Source organism: Emydura macquarii, unplaced genomic scaffold, assembly GCF_026122565.2.
Source record: "Emydura macquarii macquarii isolate MOO-44397 ecotype Brisbane River unplaced genomic scaffold, CSIRO-AGI_Emac_v2 contig_2531, whole genome shotgun sequence".
NCBI classification, from domain to species: Eukaryota; Metazoa; Chordata; order Testudines; family Chelidae; genus Emydura; species Emydura macquarii.
In genome coordinates this window covers 3678268-3697965 of record NW_027132668.1, presented here as the reverse complement: position 1 = coordinate 3697965, position 19698 = coordinate 3678268, and the positions used below count along the sequence as shown (strand labels likewise).

At 41.9% G+C, this 19698-nt stretch overlaps 1 protein-coding gene across 1 annotated transcript; it reads right to left on the bottom strand.

The window, feature by feature from the left end:
* Positions 1–3266: 3266 nt before the first annotated feature.
* GPR45 (G protein-coupled receptor 45) lies at positions 3267–5217 on the bottom strand. Its single transcript, XM_067563592.1, has 2 exons — positions 5123–5217; positions 3267–4880 (listed from the first exon to the last, which is right to left on the bottom strand). The coding sequence occupies exon 2, from the start codon at positions 4593–4595 to the stop codon at positions 3480–3482; it is 1116 nt and encodes a 371-aa protein (XP_067419693.1). The 5' UTR covers positions 4596–4880; positions 5123–5217; the 3' UTR covers positions 3267–3479.
* Positions 5218–19698: the final 14481 nt, after the last annotated feature.

The window sequence follows — 19698 nt, the reverse complement described above, 5'->3', positions numbered from 1 at the left end:
TCTACACTACAAACTTAGGTTGATATAACTATGTTGCTCAGGGGTGTGGAAAATCCACAACCCCGAGCAATACAGTTATGCCACTGGAACTCCCAGTCTAGACAACACTGTCAATGGGAGGGCTTCTCCCGTTGACATAGCTACCGCCTTTCGGGGAGATGGAGTACCTACACTAATGGGAGAAGCTCTCCTGTTGGCATAGGAAGTGTCTTTGCCAAGTGCTGTAAGTGTAGACAAGCCTTCAAAATGTGAAGCTACAACCTGACAGCTTGCCACATGGTAATATCCCATATGGTCACTGAAAGTCCTGGATTGTAGCCTTAAGAGCTTTAGATGCATCCTCAGCCACATTTCCTCTCTTAGGTTCGTTAAAATATCAGTTTTGATTATACATCAATATTATGAAACTGATCTCTTTTATCATACTGGGGTGCATATTAGCAGTTTGCTGCCTTCATTATACATTTTTATATGAAAGCTTAGCTCTGAACCAATGCTCAGACTTTACAACACTCTTTTATCAGTCTTTCAGTAGGTCTCTTAACCATGACTAATTAGTTAATCTATCATTCTGTTGATTGTATTGCTATAGAGAACAATGAAAACTATCACTCAATCTTTCCCAGTTAGCTTTAGTCTGATTATTCTATATAAATCATGATTTAAATCTTCAGTTATGTAATTTTTATATTAAAATTACATTGGCAATAATGAGTTAATTCTTCATGTCACCTGTTTGATTACTGCCTATGAATTACTAATGTAGTGTTTCCTTGCTGTAGAACATTCTGAACTGTAAGCTAATAGGTTAATGCCCTGTGAACACTGCTTATGAAATGTGCTGCTACTTCCAAAGGGAGAAAGGATACCTATTTGCTGCAAAGTTAATGGCTAATTACACAACTAAAAGTACCCCTGCATTAAGCTTGCTTCTATGGCAACCTTTATGCTTATTCTGCTTTTTTGACTTCTTCCTTGGTATGTCAGCGAACATATCCAACAGTATGTGGAATGTACAAATGTAAACATGTTGATTTTAATAAATTATTTTAATTACTTTCTGTAACTTAATTTCTAGATGGATATGTGCCCTGGTATGTGACTGTGTTAAACGAAGGAAAAGGTATATATACGTGAGTGAAGTGTTGCCTTATTGGTAGTTAGTTCAATTGTGCCTCTCAGAGAGGTGGTCAAATGAAATAGTAAAATGTTAAGCAAGTCCTGGATAAATTGGTTGTCCTTGTTCCGGAACACAAATCAATTTTGAGCTTTGGGGGGAGTTTTTTAATCACTTACTCTGCTCCCTGCCTTCCTGTCCCCTGACAAACTCAAACTCAGTCAGAGATTCAGTGGAACTAGTAGTCATTGAGCATTCCAGAGTTGGCAAGTCTAAAGGCCTTCTTCTGGTGCTGTATGACCGACTGGTGAAATTAGCTCTGATTTGGCAAGTTAAATAAAGCTACAGCAAGGATGAGCTTGGTGGAGTAACTTGAAGTATATTAGCCTGACAGACAGTACAGACAAAAAGTGAACTCTAGTGATAAGGAAAATCTACTGAACAGATGTTGGCTTTGCATGTCATACAAGTACTGGAAGAATCCAAAATAACCCTGGGACACAAGTTTAATGTTCCAAATCTTAGTTGATGATAAAGGTTATTTAAGTATTTCTTATATTAATCGTGCAAAATCAGACCAGAGTGTAAACTGTAAGATGTGAAAAATCAATCCGAACACTTGATTTCCTCAAACATTTTTACCTTAATATATTTTACAGGCCTCCAGTCAATTTTAGATGATGCCCTTCTAGAGTATAAACTTAACTGATTTGAGAAAAGACTACATAAGAGAGACCTGGAATAAACTGCTGAGAGGGTTCCCTTGTTTTTTTTAAAAGTAATCCTGTTTATCAGTCTTCTGGAGAGGTGATGGGGGAGGGTGACCTCTCATGTTGTGTGATGGGGCTTTCTAGTCATGCTGGTTTCCAGAACCAAATGATAATTATTTGATATTAGTAAGAAATGTTTTATCATTTGGGGTTGCTCTTGGAGGTGGGATATCGTGGTGTCATAAGGCTTGTCTGTATGAGAAAGTTGTGGCAGTGTAAAGTAAAAGCCAACCATGGTTCATATGGGTTCTCTTGCGCATCTTCCTCTTGGTACATCTGCCTCTTGGCCCTACACAGCACTGCACCACACCACCCAAGGGAGAGGATCAGGGCGAGACAAGGTGCATGGCATGTGTGGAGAGACCAATCTTGGGGTAAGATAAAGGATACAGCATGGACAAATTGGGGAAGTAGGACAGGACCAGAGGGGTGACAAGGAAAATGTTCAGGAAGGAGAATTGGAGAAGAAGGCCTCTGTAGGAGTACACTGGGACTAGTCAAATGGCAATGAGGTTGCATAACCAAGAGAGCAGAGAATGCTGAAGATAGAAATAAAAGGAGGATAGTTAGTGCATGAGATCAGAAGCCAGGACTTCAGCATTCTATTTCTGGTCTGTCATAGAGTGGCTGTGTGCCTAGAGGCAAGTCACTTCCTTTCTGTGCCTCAGTTTCTCATCTGTAAAATGGAGGTAAGAACTATCACACAGGTACATGTTGTATACACTTTCCATCAACGAATCTTAATATAAGTGTCAATGAACACATTAGATAATGGGAGACACATAAAATCAGAAAAAGCTCATTTGGGAAAAATCTCATGCGAGGAGCGGCACAGGACGTGACAGCTATGACTATTTTTTTTAAAATGAAAAGCTACACAAGTTAGTCATTGTCACAATATAAAAATGTTAGTGGCCATATGCGCCTCACCTAGTGCTAGCTTCTAAGGTGTGTGTGTGTGTGTGTGTGTGTGTGTGTGTGTGTGTGTGTGTGTGTGTGTGTGTGTGTATTCATGAACATTCATGGCAACCTAAGACGAACAGACTTGATCTGACATTGCAGTTACACCACCATACAGAACAATCGTTGCCACCTCCGTGTCTCATTGCACACTGTACTGAAAATGCACAGCAAGATTGGAGGATTCTAATTCTGCAGTGATTTGGTAATGCTCAGAATTAAAAATAGTGTTTGCTCTAACACTTGGTACTCCAGTCTTAGGACTGACCCACATATTTGTTCTTGTTGCTGTAATTTTTTTCACTTGAACAGTGTGATGAAAACAATATCTTTATTTTTAAAAACTGATACAGGTTTCCAGCTGTTAATACGGTGGCATTAGATGGATTATATTTTTTTGGTCACAAGTGACATTGCATCAAGTATTGCAACATTATTGCACCAAGTGGTTTTAATTGAAGCAGTACTAATAAGTGATTTGTAAGCTGGGAGGGAAGTTATAAATACAATCTTAATACACTGAACAATGCAGAATGAAGTCGTCTTAAAGATTTATGAAGACTACAGAAAGTAAAGAGTAGAAACAAACTATTGCCTACTTTAACTGATCCTCAGTGACCCATAGCTTCCTCCTAAACAGCTGACTGGGTCTCGCTACAGATGTATATTGTGCTTGGCTGTATTCTCCTCTTTGTTCGTCCAGGCACTTGAGGGAAGACCTTGAATGTTTTAGGCACGAACTCCATGCAGGCCTCACGGAATTTCTTGATTCTCCAACAGTAGACAATGGGGTTAAACACAGACTTGAGATAACTCAGCCACAGGATGTAGGTGCTGGTGATGTAGAAAGAAGGGCTGCAGTAGAACTGTCTGCTAAACACAGAGAGCAAGCTGAACACTGTGTGTGGAAGCCAGCAGAGTGAGAAGCCAATGAACAGAATGAGAATGGTAGTGAAGGCTCGGGTTTTGAAGCTCATGTCCACGTTCATCTGGTGAGGCTTCTGTAGTCCCATGGGGCCTACTTTGCTCACCTGGCTCAAGCCAAGGCTCTCAGCGTGGTTATGGATCCTCAGGGCATTGCGCCGCACAGTCTTTAGAATACAAAGGTAAGAATACAGCATGACACTGAAAGGGATGAAGAAAACTGCCACAACCAGCAACACGGCATACGCTCTGTCAGCAGGCACTTCAGTGTACCCCAGAACGCACTGGGGAGCCCGGGCCGGCACTTCCATGAATGTCCATCCAACCACTGAAGGAAAAGAAATGCAGAAGGACAGTGCCCAGGAAACGGTGATGATGATTTTGGCCCGGTGAGGGTTCAGCTTGTCTTGCCGCTGAACGATGATCAAGAAGCGGTCCACGCTAATGATTGAGAGTATAGAGACGCCTTCCAAGACAAACAACCAATAGAGCATAGCTGATATCCGACAGAAGTGAGCCCCAAAGTTCCACTTCACTGTCATAATTGTCACGGCGGTAAAAGGCATGCAGAACAAAGACTGCATGATGTCGGAAAAGGCCAAAGTTGCCAGCAGCAGGTTGATGGCTGAACGCATGGCTGGCTTCTGGTAGACAAGGAGGCAGACGACGGCATTCCCAAAAAATCCGACTGCAACCATGAATACCATTATTATTACCAACGATCTCCTGAGGGGGGCGGGCAGAGGGGTGTAACTGGCACCTGGGGACGGGGTGCTCTCATTGAGAGCAACGTCACTGGCTGTGGGCGTGGTGTTGCATGCCATCACCGACACACCTGAAATGGGAGAAGGAAGAGTGAAAAAAGTCTGCCTCTTAAGGCTTCGGTTGTTGCCATCTTTTCATTGTGCTGGCTAGAAAAAGGCCGTGGATAGACATCTGCAGCTGGCTGGGGTAGATTAATGGTTAAAATATAGGTCTGTCTTTGAGGAAATATTTTTCAGGTAGCTTTTGTTCAGGCCTCCTGATAACGTTTAACAAAGACCATGTAACTTCGGGATGTGTTGGCGCTGAGGCCGTCTTCAAGTAGATCGGCTCAGTGAATCTCTGACCTAGAGAGAGAATATGGAGGTGACTCATAAGCCATTCTCTGCATTTGTTTAAAAAAAAAAACCCAAAACCATGGGATACATGCAAGGCTGATTAAATTCCTTTTAATCTCTACCTGGGAGGCTAGTCAGATGTCCTAACAGCCATGCTTCCAGTGTTCAATAAAAAAATTACATTTTCTAGCAAGAGCAGCAGTAGAGGCAAGATCGGTTTTATGTGAGATATGCTTAGACCCTCACCTTACCTTGACAGAAAACAAGCGGCTGAAGTTTTTGGATGTTCGAATGATTTTTTCAAGTTTTCACTTATCAAGTCTTATTTCAAAGTGTAGGCCGTCTCCTCCACTATCTGTATTTATCAAACAGAGGGTTTAGTGTACTACTTCAAATCCTGAAAGCACTTGCAGGGGTTAATATTCAACCCCTAAACTCCCCTGCCTACTCCCATGTGTGATCATTGATAAGGATTTGAAATGCTAAAGAGGCCCTCTACTTCCTCTGTGACAATGAGCACCACAGAAGTGTCTATGAAGAAAATAAATGAAATGGAAACAAGAAAAATAGCCCCCTAAAATGTACAGAAGACCTCTGATTACAAAAGAGGGGGAAGTGCGCTCAGTACATTTTTTTTCTTCAGTCTTATCCCACAATTTTGCTTTCCATGCCCTTCATAATTGGGTGTCTTTTTACTTGTTTATGTAGTCATGTGTAAAACAGCATGTACCTCCTATTCAGCTAATAGCACTAGTAAACTGGGCTAGTCACAAAAGGATTAAGGTCCTTAATTAGCTCCTGTTAGCCAACACATTATACACACGGACACATGCAACACATTAACAGCTATTACTATGTAATACTGTATATATGATATTAAATGTGAATGCTGTGTAGTTAGGCTACCTGACATGTATCATATTCTTCCTGTAATGCTGTTCATGTTTGCCAAGTAACCCACAATACTTTGCAAAGCCGATTGGTTAAATTTAGTCATAGGTGACACAGTGTGTTCTCTTGTAAAGAGGTATGGTCTCTATGTAGTTTCACATGATCTAGGAGCACACCTCTGAAAAGTGAAGTGCAGGGTGAGAGACAACAGCTTCTTGGAAGTGGTATGTATACCTCCTTTCCACAATCTACTAATTTGGTTTTAGATAAGTGAGCGGAGGTTGGTTATTTGGTCCCTTGAACTTTTTAATATCAAACCACAGCCATAATCCAGATCAATTGGCTATACTTTGAGAAATACAATTTAGGAGCATACATCCCAAAATCAGGTCCCACTAAGATTCAAAATCCCCAGCTCAGCAGCCTCCAAACCGTGTAGCCGCCTAAAAGTTCCCTGGGTATCTGTTTCCATGTCTGCATGTGCTCCCTACAACCCCAAACTTTGTGTCTAAATGCCTAAGCCCCAGCCTGATACATGAAATGGGGGATGATCGGCATTCCTCTACCTAACTTTTCTGGGGTAAGTGTGCTCAAGCCCACCTAGAGCAGCAGGCCTTTATACACAAGCTTACACAAAAAGGTGGGGGATAGGAAGAAAGAGGAGGCCCTCTCCCCATAATTTTTAGTTCAGGGGTTAGGGGGCCTCACATTGGAAGAGACCCCCTGCTTCAAGTTCTGCCTACCCCTGAGCAGGAGAGAGTATTTAAATAAGGATTTGCTCTCTCTCAGAGGTGTGGCTCCCTAGTTGTTCCACGGTGGAGAAATAAAAATCGCTGGCTGCGAGTGCGAGCATACACATGAGTGTGACTAGCCTGGTGGTTACAGCACTCACCCGGGCTGTGGAAGACCCATGATTCAATCCCCCCTGCTGTGATAACATTTTATTTATCCACAATCGAACAGGGGTAAGAGCACTCACTTGTGCAGTGCTGGCTCCCAGTTCAAATCCCTTCTCATCAAGTGAAAGGGGGGGGGATGAGAACCAGCTGTATCTTGACCAGTAGAATTGCAGTCAGAGGGTGCCAGGTTTCCTGGAGGGACTATTGACTGGGCAATAGAAATGCAGGGAACTAGATGGGAAGCAACTCAGGCACATGGACAAAACCGTCTGCAGGGTTTAATAAAGTTCACTTGTTCAAATTAACCTGCATGCAGTATGTCTCTGTGACTGAAACAGCAGCTCGGTACCCTAAATATGGGACTAAAAGTTATAAGGGAAGGTCTCCCCTACTCCCTGCTTTTTGCAAAAATCCACTTTAGGCACCTATCTCAGTTGTAAATGTTTGGAGTTAGGCACTGATCTCCCTGAGAGAGGGGGGCTTAGCACACACCCCTCTCAGTGGCATCCTACTTAGACCCTGTCTACACTTACCGCCGAGATTTGGCGGCAGTCGACGGGAGTGACGCAAGCTATGCAAAAATCTTGTGTAACTCCCATCGACTTCTCCGCTCCTCTTCTGCACGCCGTCTTCACTGCACTGTGCTGATGGGAACCGCGTTCCCGTCAACGCAGCACTACACCACTTGTGAAGGTGGTCTTACTATGTCGATTTCTGTATCGACTGAGTGGGTCTTCATTGACTGCTCAGTCGATCCAGAGAAAGCGATCTGATGGCGGCGACTTTGCCACCGTCAGTGTAGCTGTAGCCTTAGTGTGCTGTCTTTTGTGAACTGCTGTCTAACGTGCCTTTCTTTGCCCCTTCACCAGCTACGGAGCTTCACTGTCTAATTTAAGCTTTGTGAAGTGCACTGTGTTCCTGTGATTTTTCTAGGTACCCAAGTACCTTTGTGAATCTAGGCATTAGTGGGTCCTTGCGATTTGAAAAGACTTTGTGTTATCTTTACTTCTAATTGCTGTAACCTTCTAACTATTCAGGTTCATTTCCTCTGCTTTGGTTTGGCTATGTTAGCTCATAAATAGGTTTTAAATATTAGAGATGCTTGAGTATATCTTCCCAATGATGGACATGTTTTTGTATGAGTGTAATAATTGAAAAAAACTGAATTTCCAAACCCTTAACTATGCTCTGGGAAGAGCTTTTGCCCCCAGAAGTAAATTATTGAAATGTCTTCCAATTCAGGTTTGTTTATATTAAATGGACCCATTAACTGTGTTATGTGAATACTCTCTGCAGAGGTGCATGTGCACACGTCACAAAAGGCTCATTAATTCATCTTTTGTAAAAGTCTAATATGGCTAATTTCAGTGCCACAGTTAGGATTTCCTGTATTTTAACCTCATCTATACTGTTTCTAATAACACAATATTTCAGTCTTGGGTTAATAGTGCTTTATAAAGATAGACAGAGAGGAAAAATGTCAGTCCGCAGCCATTGCCATTTATGCACTAATCACTTGCGTGTTTTTTTTTTAAAAGCCATGAATAGTCTGCGTGGTCTTCATATTTTAAATTGTCTTCTGTTTTTTTAAGGGGTAATACTATTACTTTCCCCTTGCTGAGGCCCCCAGGTCTGCGTGAGGGTAGATGCCTGAGCCAGGCCCTCCCGGGTCACGGGGTGGGGGACTGACAAAGAGATGGAAGGTGGGGGTGACAAGTCAGTGCAGGAAATAAGGTACAAAAAATTGAGTGAGGTGGAAGGAAGGAAAATGACACGTTTCAGAAAAAAATAGCCAAGGGGGAGTCTAACCCCCAAAGGAGAAGAAAGAATAAGGAGGAGGAGAGAGAGGCAAAAGAAAAGGGAATTAAGAGGAGACATATGTGCACACACCCCACCTCCTACCGCGTACACAAGCACACACTTTAGTAACATGAAACTTTCTCCATACCAGCCTATATTTGGGAATGGCTTTCATAGATAGAGATACTCTCTCAGAAATAAAAGAAAGTTGTCTGCGGCGGCCCACTGAAATTTGTCCCCCTTTAGTGTTGATGAAAAATCATGGCTTTTTTTTTTTTTTTGGGACAAAAATGGAAGTTTTTGCCAGAAAACAATTAGTTTTCACTGATATTTGGGGGATTTTATCAGAAAACAACTTTTGATTTTCCACAGCTGAAAAGGGTTTGGTTTTGTGATGGAAATCCAGCATGAGCGCTTCACCTTTGTATCACGTAAAAGGGCCGCAGCCGCAAAATGAGGCTTTAAAAAGCCTTGTTTCCCCGTGACCAAGGATTCCCCGGCACAGGCGTGATGGAAGACAGGCACCCATCTGTGTACCTTTTCCCAAGCCCGGTGCAGGGACTAGAATGCAGCCCAACAGAGATTCCACGCCACTGTGTAGAATCTCTGAGGCAGCCCCAGGGAGGCTAACTTAGGATCTGACTTCACCACCAAGTGAAGGTGTGACTCTAGCAGGGCTAGATAGGCTGGCATACCAGTGTTAGCTTAAAACTAGCTAGCACAGGTAGCAAAAGTAGAGGGGATGCGGTGGCACAGGCTAGCAATGCAAGTACATACCAGGGTCCCCAGTGGGCTTGTCCTCTGGTGGATGGGCCAAATACAAGCCTGTGCCACCCCCATGTTCACTACTATAGTTATCCATACTAGCTAGAGCATAGCTAGCAGGACTATGCCTACCTGTGCTACAATCACACTTTCGGGGCAGACAGCAGGTAAGCCATGCTCTCCCATAACCCTTGCTGGTGGCTGCTCTAGCCTCCAGGAACAGGACAACAAAGTAGCTTAAAGAACATCATTGAAGGTCAGCTCAGAATCAACTCCAAATGCTTCTGCAGAATTTTTTTTTTTAAAACAAAAGTGATTTTGTTTTTTGTTCTGCTTTAATTTCCTGCAGCCTGTGAAGTACGTTTTTCAACCGCTCTCTTGTCCACATTTGCTTCTGTTGTGGTAATGAGGATACCAACACACTTTGTGTCTGGCTTTGACTACAGTACATATTTTTTTATACTGTAAACCACCTCTCAATCTGAAAGTGCTTGTACCCTCGCCAATAAGAAAACACTTCAGACTTGACAGCAGCTGGTTCTATGAGTGCTGCAGATTCTGTCTGCTTTCTTTCCTCTAAAATATCTTTTCTGAAGGAAAGAAAGAAAAGAAAACCCACTCATGCAAGGAAAAAATGCTACTTTGTGGAGCCTGCTGGGCCTAAGACAGTATGAGTCAATGAGGGTCTGTTTGTTCTCCACACCACCTCTTTAAGAGGTAAACGTGTCTGGGATGGTGCGGGGAAAAAAAATCCCCTTCCCCCTGCCTTCTAAATCCCTTTTTTCCTAGTGCTAAGAGTAGCAAAGGTGAACTAGATTGACCTTCGGGTTTGTTGACAGTTGGCCTTCTTGGGTAGACGAGAAAGGATTCTGACTGAAAGCTATTCAATAAAACTTAAAAAAGGCTGAAGTAGCAGCATTTCACACACTGCATGACAGGAAAGGCTTGATACTCCATGGATTGTAAATGTTCTCTTCCCAGCCTTTTCATTTTGCTCAAGTACTGAATTCAAGGTATTCTCTCCTGGGCTGATGCTATGAGGCAATCCTGATAGCAGGCCTGAGCTCTAACTGCTGAGTATGTAGCATTCCACTCACTTTTTCTAATTAATATTCAGAACAAAAAAGACTCAGGGCTAGTGAAGACATCAAATAAAATTCTTTTGTTGAACAAATGTCCCTGGAACAAGAGGTAATTTGCAGATGAATCAGCAGAAATGCAGGCAAAACAACAGCTGCCTGTGTTGGAGTTTGATGTAAATGAAGATTTCTGCTAGGAATAGTCAGTGAAGGGGGAGCTTCTTTTTACACACACACTAAACCCAGCTCTCAAAAGGCATACCATTGAGAAATTCTGTCCATGAATTTGCAAGTAACATGCAGTTAAAGGAACCTTTTCTCCCCACTCTCCTCAGGGGTACAGCTTCAGCATAGATTTCCTCAGACATTGCTGGAGTGACTACTGGAAATAGGTATAAGTTACACCAGCTAATGTCCCCTCTAAACTTGCTTAGACTCACCTCTAAATGGGGCTCATAGCCGTTAATTTTCATACTTACTTGACTCCAAACAACAGCCACAATAATATAAGTTAGCAACAGAAAACACCTATGTCATCTGCCAGTGCAGGTGTCTTTACCCCCGATTATATGTTCCAAATGTCAACAGAGAGCACAGATGAATGGTCTCTACTCACGCTGCATAATTAATTTCTATTACTGAGACTTCCACACAGGATCAGGACTGAAATATTACCCCCGCGTCTGGTTTCACTCCAGTAAGGAGTAAGTACTCTATAGTAAATTGTACCTCTGCCCAATGAATCCATTCCACAGTTCTAAATAGAAATAGCAAAACAAAAAGGAACAAAAGTAAGACTTCCCAGAAGAGTGCAGGATGTATGTTTCCTCTGCAATGTGGTGCATCAGAAAATGGCAGCAGCTTTGCAGCCAGACAGACTTCTAGACATTTAAAGAGGTGCTTCAATTTTAAATTTAAATTTTAAACTTAAAAATGAAATTTAAAGATTTAAAAAACAACAGTGCCCTAGTAGCACAGAGAGAAGGAGCTGAAGAGTTAATGTAGTTTCAAACTGCACTAACTCTTCTGTAGATCCTCAGCTCATTGCCGGAGGGAATGAACATAGCCTACCTTGTTCCCAGCCGTGGTCCATGCTCTCTCCACATGGGCATCTAGGGATCTTCAGAAAGCTCTTTTCAGGTCCAAAGATGGAGGGAGATGATGCTGCAGAGGCAGCTGACACTTCCTTTTGCACAGAAGAGGTCTACATGTGGAACAGATTCTTTTCCTGTAAATCCTATGGGAATGATTATTTTCTCTCTTTCATATACACATCCACAGTCTCAAAAGAGGGCTCCCATTTGCTAAATCTAGGAATTACGGCTATCTTCCTCACTGTCATAGACAGAATTGGCTTCCTAATGCAGCTGCTGTTCTCAACATTCCTCTTGGTTGTTGCCAAGGAAACCAGATCAGTACATTCACAAACAATTTCTTATAACCAGTTTTGCCCTAGGAACCTTGGAATTGTTTTCCCCTCCCCCTTTTTGCTGAAGGTCATTTATCTTAGTTGTCTATTAAACCACTTCTGTAAGCTTCCTTTTCATGGGAACGGCTACAAGATGCAAGTAAATACATCAAAATGTACTCTAAGACAGACAGAGCGAGCACATGCACGCACATGTGCACCTTTTATTTTATTTTATTTTTTAAACTCCGGTCAGAGCTGGCTTTTCAACCTCCGTGCAGAGGGTGGTTTGGATTGAACTGATTAATAAGCCATGAGAATGGGGAAACCTAATACAAGAAATTTCTCAGTAGTACTAAAGCAGTAAAACACCAAGGATTCATCAACTTGAATCCAATCCACTAAAAAGTGACTTATTTACAGCACTAAAAATATACAAGAGGGCAATAACAAACCTCTTTAATGAATTTGAGACAGACTTAATGCCATCTAATTGCTGCACCTGTACCAAAGGCAGAAGGAAAAACATAATTAAACTTCAGAATTAGAAGTAAACAGTCTAATAATAGCTAGATCTCCAATAAACAAAAAAGTTATAGAAGAATCCCCAGTTTCTCACAGTCTAAATAAGTTTTTGTGAAAATGAAAACAACTTGAGAGGCAAAAAAAATAATAATCAAGCAATGCAAAGAATAAAATAATCATTGGCATATGTTAGGAAGTTAAACAACAAAAAGATAGGTCTGATTTCAGGGGAGTGAAGACAATGAAGTTGAAACTATCTGAAGCAACCAGCCCAGAGACCAGCAAAAACAGTTGTGTAATACAGATGGTTTAACTAAAGGTTGGAGAACATGGAACTGGAAATCTTGGGGGTACTTTAAAGTGGTTGCTTAAAATACCTACTAAGGTAGTTCCTTAGAGCACGTTACAAGACATTTACAATGAAAATAAAATGTCACCTCATTCAGAAATGAGAACTCAGTAGATTACTGCTAGGCAGACTGACCATAAAGAGTAAAATGCATGCAAGACATTGAAAATTGCATGGATAAAGGGCTGCTTGCTAACCTAAGTGCATGTGGCATTTTTACTTCTAAGTAATGAGCCTTCTTCAATTTCCTACCTGTAAAAAAACCCAGTGGTTTTATAGAGTCAGAGTTTTCCTGCCCTCTATGACAGAAGAAGAGTGTTCTTTACACTTTGGAGTAGGCAGTTTAGGAAACAAGCTTATTTAATTGCTTTGCTGAATTTATTTGGATCAGTTTGTTGTTCCAGAATATAGAGTTGACTAATGATTCAAGTATACATAATTCTGCAGGGGCTGATTGAACCTTGAGATGCCAGTGCGGTGTACCTGTACCTGTTTGCTTTCTAAGCTCAACTGAACATCCCCGTGACTATCTGAGGGAAATGACAAAGCATCACCTGCAAACTTCTCGACTTTGGTAGTACTCTATGGTTATTGCCAAGAATCAATATACTGTATGTGCCTTAGAGGCTGTAAGAAAAAAGCCTATGTACAAATAGAAGATTAGATGGCGGCTCAGTTTAGAGTGTAAACAGCTTGTGAACTAGATATCTACCATTACTCCAGTTGCATTGTAATAGAACATAATATAAACAGTATTACATTGGGTGTTCACATTACTGTGCCTTTCAACCCCATAGGAATCCCAAGCACTTCACAAGTTATACAGACAGCACTACTGAAATGCACCCACTACTAAGCTGGACAGCCGCTACACAGTGCAAAGCACATCCAACAATAATATAGGGGACATGTTGGTCGAGGACACTCAACCAAACTCCTACTGTCTAGCAAAGTTGATTTTTTTAAAGGAATGTAGAGCTCATAAAGAGCGCAGGAATACTGCCAGTGGAAACTGAAGTCCTCTCTTTAGCCACAAGACAGCAAAAGCATGGCCTTGAAAACTTCCCTTTCAATATATCTCCGCTATGTTGTGGAAGAACCATGCCGAGGGGCCAGAAGATAATTTATGTTTTTGCTCTGCTGAGTCTGCCAATGAAGGTCAAAAAATGGTGGCGGTTTTGTGAAACACACACTCGTCTGCAATTAGGATAAAAGACGAACAACTTTTAACATGGGCCACCAAACAGCTCTCAGGTGGCATGGCTGTTTGGTCACTGCCAAAATGCGGTGAGTTTGAACCAGGAGCTCAGGTGAAAAGCTCTATGGTCTGGATCCGCAAAGGACTTAAGGCATCTAGAAAATCACTGGAACAAAGCTGCGCTCCACAAAGCCCGAGTTAGGCACCTCAGCTCCCTATACAATGAATGGAGAGTGAGAGGCGCCTAAAACTGGAATACACAGAAGCCAGCACGCTTGGTGGGGAGCCTCCTAAGCTACTGAAGAGAACTGGGGATAAGAGGAGGGTGTGCTGAGCCCCTGCCCTCTTGGAGCTAGGCACCTAAGACTGGGCTGCAGGGAGGCACTTCTTGTGATCCACAACCAGGGACCCCTCTCCAGGACTCAGGTGTCTTCAGCACCTAAGCTGTTTCTTGTGAGATGCCTGCCATAACTCTGCACAAAATAGCCAAAGATGGAGGCTGTGGTGGTTACGGTCTTATAACTTTTAGCCCAGTGGTTAGTGCACTGACCAGGGGACACTGCTAGTAACACCTGAGCACGTGAAGGAAAGGTGGAAACAACATTCTGAGAGCCACTTAAATGAGACAAACTCTTTTAGGGCAGAGTTGCTAACGTGATCCTAATGTGGTGCCTGAACCTGACATAACAGAGGAGATGATGAGAAATGCAGCCCAGGAAATGATGAACAATCAGGCAGTAGGACCTGATGAAGCGATGGCGAACTTGGTCTTCAGAAAGTCTTCAGAAAGAGGCATAAAAAGGATGAGCTGAGTGGTTCAAGGCACACGGTGAGACAAGAGCATTCCTGAAGACTGATGCAAGTGTGTGCTGGACCCCCTACATAGGAAGGGAAGCATCCATCAATGTGGAAACTATTGAGGGACAATCCTATTGTTGCTTGTGATGAAGACACTGGAACATATCCTGGACTCTAGGATTAGGAGAATGATGGAACCCTCCTCAAACAACAACAATTTGGCATTAGGAAAGGACGAGGAACCACAAATGCCATATTTGTAATTTGGCAAGGGACAGAGACACAGAAAGAGGACCAACGGGATAGCTTCTGGGCTCCTGTAAACCAAGAAAAAGTGTATGATAAAGTGGACAGCAGTGCTGAGGAAATATGGAGTGCCTGAGGATTTCGTAACTATGGTGAATGCCCTATTACAGATCACCTAAAACAGTGATCCAAACTCGTTTTGAAACAAGTCCCTTGGAAGTGAAAATTTGACTGCACTTAGGGGTCGGCCCTAAGTCTGCTACTGTTTATCATGTTGATGCACTATGCCAGGAGGAAGATCTCACTGGGAAAAGGTGAGTAGCTGCTATATGCAGACATAGCAAAACGGGCACCCTCTAAAGAAGACCTAGAGGAAACAGTGAACCAGTGGTATGACCCAGCCACGCTGACCTGGGATGAAAATGAGCATGTGGGTCAACAGTGGTGCCACAAGGAAATCGTACATAAGAGATTTATTGTACCACCTAAACCCATGCCATCCAAAAATAGAATTTTAACTGACTGTATTTTCCAGTGCTCGATTCAAATCTGCTCAGCTTTTGGTATCCTAAATTATGACACTTCCACCATTTTCCTTTGAATGATTATTCCACAGTCTGATAGGTCTCACAATTTATGCATTTTGCTTCCTATGTTAGGCAGCCTACATTAGTCTTCGCTTAATCACATTACTCCTGTTGCAAATACCAAATAGTACTCCATACTAAATGCCACTCCCTCCTTAGTGTTTAAACTCTAATAGATAATTATCATGGTCCCCTGCCAACACAATTATTATTTAGCCAAGTTACAGTTCATAGATTATTTTAACCCACTGTCATAAATTAATCTCTCCAACACATAATCATTTTAATGCCTGTCTCTAAATTACAGTCTGAAGTTTCCTTATATTTCCTCCATGTTTCTGCTAGTCACCTGCTAACTGGGAACGGAAACACATTTTAAAATGAGCTGAATGTCAGCGGGAGGATAAGTGTGCAAGGGGAGGGAATCTCAACTCACAATCAAGGAAACATTAGCGACTTTTGTTTAAGCGATTTTAAAAAGCTCAGCTTTTTAAAGAGTTGTGTCTCTGTTCACTTGCATTCCCTGTTGCTTATGGTTCTCCACTGCTTCTTTCAAAATAATCTTTTCTTTGAATAGGTAAAAGCGGGTAATTATATTAGGAAAGCTATTGCAAGTAGTGAGACAGCATACACAGACTGTATCTTACTGTACACAGTAACCTTAAGAGATGTGCGTTAGGGTGGGTGGGTGGGGGGGGAGTGGCCAGAATTTAGGAATTACAATTAGCTGTGAGGGGTGGAGGAGTCAGGTTATGGGATAGGAAAATGATTAACTTTTTGACTCACCAATTTTGCACTTAGCATTTTCCTTGATAAAACTAACAGACACCAAAATCAAACCACCCCAAAATCTACTTCATGCTTTGGTTTGCAATAGTCTGGCTCCATATGGCATATGGAGTAATGATCACAGGAGGGGAGACTCTCACACATCATTGCCTGCACTCCAGGACAGCTGCAGCTCATGACATGTGCATTGTTGTGTCTCTGAGGGATGACCTGCCGAGGAGATAGCACACACTGCCAGAGTGATCCCTCATTACAAATTACTTGGGTCTGTGCATCTATCCAAGAAACTCCAGTGCACTGCATTAAAACGCATCGTAGGACACAGCTCTTGTTCATATATCCAAGAACTATGCAGGGATAGTTAATTAATTTATTTCTGATGCCTTTGGTTTCAACAGACTGCAGTCCAAAGACAGCAGATTTTTTTTAACTTCTCACACACTGCAGTTACACATTGACTGCTTTGTAAATTCTCTACTATATGTTGGACCATTGAGCAGAGAAGCTGCATCAACAACTATGCACTCTTCCACCAGTCCTTCCTGTAATTGCAGCTTGCTGAATCTATATTCGATGCAGCTCTTTCCCTCTTGTTGTGTTTGCTGCAGAAAATGCACACTCCATATTAATATATCATTCGTAAGGTGTTCCCAGTTCATATTTCTGTGCACGCCATACTACAGCTCAATTTGTGCTCTCCTCATATTTTTCAAGACTAATCATTGACTGCATTTTTGGTCTCAAGTGCTTTACCTAGTCTGATCCTTAGTGACATCCTGAAGAGGTTTGCTGAAAGATGCATTCCGGAGGTCCACTAAATATAGCTTGAGCCAGCACACAAAGCAGGATTCTGTTGATCGAACAGGCAGACATGACACATGATGGACACGATCCAACAGAGAGCAAGCTCAATTGGTGTAAGGCTGAAGCTGCTTTTCGTTCGATCTTACTTAATAAAATCAGAATACTTTATTCAGCAAATTTCAGGAATTTTTTTCAAATGTTTACATATCCTTTCCCTGCATTACTTCTGACACAAACTCATAATATGGAGGTCCTGATCCCCACACAGGAACTTGAGCCTGCAAGATGCTGAGCGCCCTGATCCAGTAAAGCACTTAAGCACATGAAGTCAGTGGGACTTAAGCACATGGTTAAGTGCTTGGCTGGATGTGGGCAGTTGTGCTCAGGACCTAGCTGGGCTGCAGCCCATATATAAGTGACATTAACAAGGGCATGGAGATTTGTATTCCAAGGTATGTAAGGGTCTGAATTTCTAAAATGAGAGAGAAAAGGAAAAAAAGGTCTTTGAAATAGGAGCAGTTGGTCTTTATTCCTGCAGTACGGAGTCCAACTCAACTCATTCCAACAATACAAGACAAAGTGTTTTTCCCTCATGATGCTCTTGGAGAATGTTCTGAGGAATGCTTTAAAAATTCAGGGCCCAATTCTGCCTTCATTTTTTGGCATAGCTCCCTTATCTGAAGTGGAGTCACTCCGGATTTAAATGAAATCAATTTAGGCCTGTTTCTAAGGAAAGGATGGATTTGATACTCTTCCCCTACTTCTAAAATTGTAGTGATGCTCTCTGGAAAAAACAAATAGGGATTTGTATTATTATTATTATTAAACATTTATATTGCAAGGCCACAGTGAGGTTGAGCCCTAGTGTGCAAAAATATAATAAATCACAGTCATTGTCTCAGAGAGCTTCCAATACAAAAGTAGGTCAAATTCAGAGGGGAAGGGTAAGTGAGATCCTCTTACACTAATATAGATTCAGTCATGCTCAGACCAACTCCCATAGGCCTCTCTACACCAATGCTTAAGGGAGTCTAAACTGGTGTAAATAAGAAATGGAAAGAAATTAAAGATGCCCCCACTGTACCTGACAGATTAAACAAAAAAGTTTTATACATAAAACAGGAAAAATACTTGAATTTATTAACATTTTAGGCTTAATTATAAGACAAGGAAATCAGTGCATACTTTTCTTACAAACAAATACAGCCTTTTAAATAGAAACCCAACATCAACCAAAGAATTTGATTTAACCCGCTAACTCCCCTTCCTCCTGTAGGAATACAATTGTAATTGTAACCCTGTAGATTAATTCATAGCTTTTAATTCATACCCTTATTTGTGTCAACCTCTATATGGTTATTATTGAAATCGTGTAACGTTTGAACTTCTCTCAGCCATACTCCATATTGTGAATGTAAAACCCCATTTTGACCTATGTACTCCATCATGTGTAAAAACCCCATTTTGACCCTATGTACTCCATCTTGTGTCAAACCCTTTCTAAATCTTTAGATGAATAAGATAGTTATCTGAACAAGGTATGAATGGAGGGTGTATGTATGTGTGTGTGAGTCAGACCCAAACTGCCAGCTTGTCCTGATGAGGTTGTCCTGATGAAGTGTGAAGTCCACCCTAGGCTGAAGAGTGTGAACATAGCCCCAAAAAGCAAAGAAGAATCCACCCCAGAAAAACTTAATCAAACTTAATCAAAGACATCAAAGAACAAGCTGAAAGTCACGTCTGCTATTGTACCAGCAATCAAGGTCACAGAGAAGCGACGTGACACAGCAGAACTGAAAAACCTATAAAAGACTGGGTGAGATTTCAAGGCTTTGGGGGAAAAACAGCGTTCTACACATCATCTAAAGAAGAGCGTCGGTGCGCGCCCGACAAAGACCCTGCTCTCCTCGTGCCCAGCTTCCCTGGCCAGGTAGCTGCCACGAGCCACGAACCCCAGCAACGAACCCTAGCTACGATCTCAAGCCACAATCAGGACTGGTAGCTGTATATAACCATAGAACACTTTCTGGTGTGTGTGTGTGTGTGTGTGTGTGTGTGTGTGTGTGTGTGTGTGTGTGTGTGTGTGTGTGTGTGTGTGTGTGTGTGTGTGTGTGTGTGTGTGTGTGTGTGTGTGTGTGTGTGTGTGTGTTAAGTTAGTTATTACTTTAGTTTCTGTCAATAAATGCGGCATACTGCCTTTTCCCCTTGAAAAAGTCCCGAGTGCTTAATTTTGCACAACACTCCCTCACATCGCTACCTCTAAATCAAAGCCACTTTTTTCTTGGTATTGCATTGCTCTGGTAAGCAAGGGCTGTTTTCCAAACATGTAAAGTTGCATGGAGATTCTCAATAGTCACTAGCACAAAGGATTTCACATGGAAAACACAATGGGAAAGCATCAGAACTCATTTAAAATATTAAAGGACACAAGCAGTCCTAATACTGTGTTAAACTAACAATTCTAGTATGGCTAAAACACTGATGGACAGAACAAATTATTTACTATACACATCACTGGAGTGATAACACCATTGGGGATATTATGGAGACTGTTACTCTTTTACTAGACAAAAACAGCCAGACTATTATTGCAAGATTCTGAAGCCAAGTTCATGAAATAGTGGAACAGGAGAATAGGATAAACTAAACTATTATAATAATAATATTTGTCTTTTATAGAATCCTTTTT